General features: G+C 34.4%; 1 protein-coding gene across 1 annotated transcript in view; it reads left to right on the forward strand.

Moving 5' to 3' along the window:
- Window positions 1–4,835, forward strand: part of HELRODRAFT_123450 (hypothetical protein) — a gene marked incomplete at both ends in the record, with an annotated part of 7,483 nt that extends 2,648 nt beyond the window's left edge. The window contains 2 exons of the mRNA XM_009030242.1: window positions 4,280–4,444; window positions 4,728–4,835. Of these exons, the coding sequence (XP_009028490.1) occupies window positions 4,280–4,444; window positions 4,728–4,835 (273 nt within the window). The remainder of the gene's footprint in view (window positions 1–4,279; window positions 4,445–4,727) is intronic.
- Window positions 4,836–7,684: the final 2,849 nt, after the last annotated feature.

The raw sequence follows: 7,684 nt of genomic DNA on the forward strand, positions 1-7,684 counted from the left end.
CCACACAAACAAATCACTTTGGTCTATATATACATTTACACACAGACAGACACACACACACACTCACACAGACACACACGCACACACACAGACACACACAGTTGCAAACGAACGCCTAGTTATTCAATTATACACAGACACAAACAAACACGCAAAGACAAACAAACATACAAACAAACAAACACATACAAAAACATACAATGCATCTTTCTTACAAATGTTTCCATTCCATTCAGCTAATCCATCATATTTTTAAACAGGTTATTATTATGTTAACATAAAAATTGCATATATATATATATATATATATATATATATATATATATATATATATATATATATGTATACCTGTGTAATTGTGTATGTGTTTATATGTTTTTTACCGCGCGCGTGTGTGTGTGTTTGTGTGTATGTGTGTGTGTGTGTGTGTGTGTGTGTGTGTGTGTGTGTGTGTGTGTGTGTGTGTGTGTGTGTGTGTATGTAGAGAAAGAAAGAGAGAAGAGAAAGAAAGAGAGAAGAGAGAGAGAGGAGAGAAAGAGACGAAGGGACGGACAGACAGACAAACAGACTGGAAGATAGAAAAAGAGAAAGGGAAAATAGAATTGGAATGAAAAAAACGCTTCTTTATATCAAAAAAAAGCATCTTTCACACATACATACACGTGCACACAGACACACACGCACGCACGCACAGTCACACAGACATGATGATTTCATTTAACATAAGCACCAAACACATGTCTTACAGGTTTCTATTTTTTCTACCTGAACAAATATTACAACTGCTGTTACTACTACTACTACTACTCTTACTTAATTATAATAATAAATATTTATATAACTATTTATATTTTTAATTAACATTATTATTAATTATTATTATTGCTGTTGTTGTCATTTTTATTACTGTTATTAATGTTATTACTACTACTACTACTATTATTTCTACTGTTGTTGTTTGGTGATTGTGTTGCTTGTATTATTTATATTTTATCATGTATGTCGCGATGGTGTAGCGGTAGAGTGCCTGGCACTACTTTTGCAGTGGCTAGATTCGATTGCGAAGAGATTCCGGCCTGCCAGACGCAATGTGTGTGATCCGTAGTTGTCGGTGCTTCTGAAATACATTTGAAGAGAGAATTTTAATGAATGAATAAATAAATTGAAATGTTTAATTAATAAGATTTGTTGTTGAATTCCTCCCCCCACCGTTATAACTAATTATTTCCATCCATTCCGCTGCATTCTCTGACTGAATGTTGTTTTCATGAAGTTGTTGGGAAATGATAATAATGATGAAAGTTGTACAGTTGGCGGTTGATGATGTTGTTTTTGTTTGTTGTTGTTGTTGCTGCTGATGATGTTGATGTTGTTAGTGTTATTGTTGCTGCTGCTGATGTTGATGCTGCTAAAGTGGATGTTGTTGTTGTTGATGTTGTTGTTGTTGCTCCTGATAATGATGTTATAGTTGTTGTTGATGTTGTTGATGCAAATGTAAGTTACCCAACAATGGCGACAACGACGAGTAAAAATGCCAATTCCTAAGCAATATCAATCCCATCCGAATTTGTTCTTTTCTGCTTAATGACCGGAAAGACTATTTACACACGCTCACGTGCACCTGATAAGATGCCATTTAAACAAGAGATTCTGGGGTGCTACCTTTGGAAAGGTGTCAGGGTAACCGACAGAAATATGACAAATCATCAAAATGAATAATCAAATAAGAAAATTCGTTTCAAGATGTTGGATGGGGTTGAAGCAGTTTTTTTTAAACCATGCAACGTCAGGTTGTGCAGCTTTTGAAGTGTCGGCGAGGTCAGATGTCTCTAGCCGAACCTGGTTTTGAAGTTTCCAGCTCTGGTTTGATCTTTGAGAAAGATGGACAAAAACCGTTCAGAATGGGATGGAGAAGAATTGTTGAAAAATAAATTATTGAGACAGACCTGGAGAGGCATGTTGTGCACGGACATCTAGTGGGATTGAAGTGATGATGCATCGGTAGTGGGCAAGTAATTGTGCTACATGTTGGTAAGCATCGGAAAAATTTCACTGCTGGTGTTATTACCGCATCGAGTACAAATTACACAATTTTTAATCTTCAATTTTTGCTTCCATCTACACTTTTGCTGCTACTGCTAATACTACTGCTACGACTACTACTACTACTACTGCTGCTGCTACTACTGCTACTATTACTACTACCATCACCACCGCTCACTACTGCAAATACCCAGTGGCGGACCCAGAATTATACGATGGAGAGATAATTTTCTAAAGTTGACTCCTTTCTCTTTGTTGCTAATTTCTAATTTTTGATTAGTTTGACTTAAGACAAAAATAGTACAGGTATGTCAAGATATTAGTTATCATCCCTTAAATACCTCATTGTCATTGCTTAATGTAGGAAATGCTATATGAAGACTTGAAAATATGTTACAACACATTGCAGATTCTTTCTTCCATGGTCTAGTAGGGCTGGTTCTCCCTGAGTCCACTTACACAAATATCGCACTTACTACTTTGGTTTTTTCTATAGTTACAACAAAAAATGACAGGGTAATGAAAATAAAAATAATATAGCACCATTAATAAAACGACGAGAAGAAACTTCATTCAGCCAGACAGTGCACAGCACCACCAACCAGCATGTTGCCAGCCAGGTAAAAATTATATGATGGCAAGTAATTAAGTGCTAAAAAAATTATAAAATGAACTATGGAACGAAAAATAAGCGGGTGAGTGATGGAACGAACGCGTGGATGAACAAGCAAATAAACAAATCACGAATAAAAAACAGAGATGAAAATTAAACTGAAAAACAAATGAAAATAAGTGGCAATGAGTTTATTGAACCTTCGATATCACAAACCAGGCTGTGAGACTAGGGACTAAATAGTTATTTAATATATAAATCATAAACGCATGTCATAAACGTTTGTAAATAAAATAGATGAGGCGGAATATTTTCCGTTGCTTGAGCCAGGATTTGGAACTGAAACCCATCTCATTGCTGGTTGATTCAAGAGTTCATTCAGATGCCAGCAGTAAAGTTTTGAAAAAACCATCGCCGAGTCAAATTTGGAAATGGAAAAAATATTAAAAACAAAAATCGGACGATCGGCGCATTTAAAAATAATAACTCATTTGAAGGCCTCCGCAAATTCGTTTCATAGTTTGAATATCTCTGTATATGAGAAAATAATGTGCGAAATATGCATTCATTTTTTAACCATTTTTTTTACACAAGACTGTGGTGTTCAAAAATTTACTTTTACCTAATAAATAATTTTTTATATTGTTATAATTTTTGTTATTTATCTTCAAATATTCATACATCATCTAGTATGGCATGGCTGCATTTATGATTTATGTAATATTCGCAGGTAGGAGGAATGTTTGTATATTCATCTTTTCTGGTTAGGTTAATGAAGTGTCACATCTAATTAGTGCAATCTCTTTTCCTCCTCTCACAATTACATTTGCACATAAACACTCAACGAATGGTAGGCTTATCGCAGACACACATATAGTACAAATGTGTTTCATTTGCAAAATGTGCGTGTATGTGCGTGTATGTATATACGTATATATATATGTGTGTGTGTTTGTGTGTGTGCACGTGCGTGTATGTGTGTGTGTGCACGCACTAGGTTTTTTGTGTTTATTAACAGATTTTTGTAGCTAACCGAAATGTATGATTACATCTTTGGTCTTTTTTTCTCATTTCTATTTCTTCTAATAAGTTTTTTGCTTTCGATGTTATTAATTAATATGTTAAAAAGGAACAACTGTGACTTTGTTTATTTGTCATGTGCGCTCATGTACCATTGCAGCACTGAGGAGTGTGGTTGGACGAAAATTTTCTTTTTTGTTTCTTTTCATGTTATTTTTAGTTTTTATACTTTTTATACTAAATAAATCATGCAACACTGAAGTTAATGTGGTTAAATTATTGCTGGCCATTTCACTGCTGCATGGTCAATTGGTCATATTTGTTTGACGTCCGACATTTATTCCATTTTTACTGAAGTAACAACATTTGCACTCGTCTTCTCTTCATTGCCTATGTTGTTTAACACCCAATAAAATAGCTTTACATGTTTACAAATACTCTCACACGTACACACACACACACACACACACACACACACATCTCACACATACACACAAATGCGTGTTTGTGTGTAAAAGTGCGTGTGGGAGTGTATAGATAATATATTTTTTTGGCTCATACACATATTTGATGGTTCATGCATATTTTGTTTGTTGATTGAAGGCGCACCCGAAAGGTGAGGGCCTGACTCCGTACCAGGGCAAGAAGAGATGCTTCGGAGAGTACAAGTGCCCCAAGTGCAAGAGGAAGTGGATGAGTGGCAACAGTTGGGCCAACATGGGGCAGGAGTGCATCAAGTGCCACATCAATGTCTTTCCGCAGAAACAGGTTATTGTTTTTTTTTTCAATGTTTAGTCTTGTTGGGAATCTTCAATTACACTTGTAAAAAATGAATCATCAAACCGATAAGAATTGTTGGATGGTGCTCAATGAATAATAGGCTGAATAACATTAAAACTTAATTGAATGGAACTGAAATAAATTTGTGAAATATATCGCCACAAACATCCACTGATAAACCTCAATTGACTAGTAAGGAAATAAAAATATTTTCCTACTAGCAAATTGACGTTTTGCAAAATTGAAAAGTGACAATCTCAATTTTGAACAGCGGCCTCTCGAGAAACCAGACGGCTTGGACGTTTCCGACCAGGCGAAAGTTCATCCCCAACACCTCTGCCAGAAATGCAAACAACTCGGCTACTACTGCAGGAGAATCAACTGATTCCTTCACTTATTAAGTGTTTGTCTGTCTGCTGGCTGGCTAGATGGCTGGCTGACTAAATGGTTGGCTGGTTGATTGTGGGTTGCCAGATCACACTTACAACACAAAAACTCTTCGTAAATAACTAAAAAAAATTTGAATATTAAATAAATAGCCATTTATCATTTATCGTTTAATGATCAGTTACTAATATAATTGTTGCCAAATGTGATGCGTTGAGGTTGAACTTTCATTAACATTCAATCGGGCTCATCTACAATATGATTTTGTGGCTCCGTACTATTGGTATCATCACATATTTTTGTTCAACGAAGCTGTGTGCTAGCACATGTGTTGCGGATGACGATAACACTTGTGTACGCGAAGATGAGGATGAGTGGTTATTATTTTTATCCATTTAAAAACTAATCTTTTGTTCACTCAATTATTCGTTCGTTCGTTCATTCATTCGTTCGTTTGTTCGTTCATACAAATAAAAAATGTATGAATGAGCTATATATATATATATATATATATATATATATATATATATATATATATATATATACATGGCCCACTTATATTTTTATTTGTTTATTTATCAATTTATTTACTTATTTACTTTGTAATAATTCATTTAGCTAACCACTATTTCACCCACCTACCATCCATCCATCCATCCATCAATCCATCCATCAATCCCTCCCTCCCTCCATTCATCCATCCTTCCATCCATCCATCCATCTATTCTTTCATCAATCATTTCGTCCATCCATCTATCACATCAAGTAGAAAGTTTTTGAAACATTCAAATTGTTCAAGTTCATCCATTACTTTGTAGTGTTCATATGCAACAAGTCGCACACACATACACACACACACACACAAACACACATTTGCGTACACACACACAAATACAAACACACATACGTTTATATACGAACGAATAGACATAACTACATAACACACACACACACGTACACACACATAAACAAACACACACACACACACACATGAAAAAGCAAGATAATCGAGGTAGCGTTGATTTCATGATAAGACAATCTCCAGTCAGCTATCTCAACATTTTTCATTTTATTTCATTCTATTCACTGGCCTATCATTTTGCGCCTCTGGTTATTTACATGTCCCTTTAGCTATTTACATGTTCTTCTACATGTTCTCATGTTTGCTTCCATACTTCTTCGCCTCCTTTTCTAAGATCTGTGGTAATCTGAGATTGCTTGTGAAGGCATGTTTGGCATATACAACATGTGTTTTTCTCAGAGGTTGATACGTTTGTTTGTGTATGTGTGTGTGTGTATGTGTGTGAGTGAGTTGTGTACATATATTTATACTATATATATATATATAGTATAAATATATATATATATAGTATAAATATACTATATATATATATAGCATAAATATATATATATATATACTATATATATACATACATATATATAGTAGTTATATTGCGTGTACGTGTGCGTGTTAAAATTACACTTGTGTTAAAGATAATAATTGTTTATTTGTTTGCATTTTTATCTCTTGTGTGTGTGTGTGTGTGTGTGTGTGTGTGTGTGTGTGTGTGTGTGTGTGTGTGCCTGTGTGTGTCTTACGTCTCTTAATGGTTATTTTCTTACTAACATCATCTTGACTTTTTACAAATTGTCCCAAAAAATCAAACACTCAAATTGCATGTAATAAAGTCGCATCAGTGTAACTAGGCCAGTTTGAGCCACACAATGTCTCACTACTAAGCTAACGTAACCATCATGTCATTCTCATGCTATCAGTTTAATCATTTTTAATCACCATCGTTATCAGGAATTTTGCCTCCATCATTGCCTTGATCATCATAATCATCAGCAGGATACATCATCATCATCATCAGCAGCAGCTCAATACGTTACTACTATCATCATCATCATCACAATGAGTTTCATCATCGTCATCACTACTACGTCACAACTTTCTTCTTCATTATTGCCATCATTATCATCTCCATCTTCGTTTTCATCATCGTCATCACCATCCGTGCCGTCAAGTTTAACAAAACAAGTGTAACATTACCAATTGTCAGGTTTCTCAAACAGCTCTATGTGCATGTTTGTATGTATGTTTGTTTGTATGTTTGTTTGCAAGTTTGATGTTTGTTTGCATGTTTGTATGTTTGTTTGCATGTTTTTATTCTTCTTTATGTGATTGTTTATTTGTGTGTATATATGTTTTACTGTATGTATATTTATTTGCATGATTGTTTGTTTGTTTGTATGTTTAGATATGCGAGTCTGCCTACATGTTTACGTTGTTTGGACATATATGTTTGTTTATGATATTGCTTAAATACGTGTATAACTTTTCAAGTATGTGCCTTTGTATGTTTACACATTGTCTCGATGTTTATATGTTGGCTAGATAAGTTATGTACAATTGTTTATGTTTATCAATTAGCGATTCATGTTCAACAACTTTTTATTACATTTATTTATAGATTTCCAATTTTTGAGAGTCTGTTTGTGTTTGTGATTGGTTCTCGATATGCAAAATGTTTAAAGTAAAAATACTATATGTATGTTTATGTTGTATGTTTGTTTGTTTTTTTGTTAGTTAGTCTGAGCGTTTGCTTGTCTGATTGTATTACAAATGGCAAGTGATCATCATTGTTGTACGACTTGCACACAAGTCTTCGTGTATGTGTAACTTGTATATAGGTTTAAGTGTAAGTGTTTACGTGTATGTGTAACTTGTATATATGTGTACGTGTATGTTTGTGTTTATTTAAATGACTGATGTGTTGAATATTAAGACTGACGACCTCTCCGTGATGGATTGGACCAACATCTCAATTAGATTACAAT

This window comes from Helobdella robusta (assembly GCF_000326865.2).
Source record: "Helobdella robusta unplaced genomic scaffold HELROscaffold_66, whole genome shotgun sequence".
In the NCBI taxonomy this organism is placed as follows: domain Eukaryota; kingdom Metazoa; phylum Annelida; class Clitellata; order Rhynchobdellida; family Glossiphoniidae; genus Helobdella; species Helobdella robusta.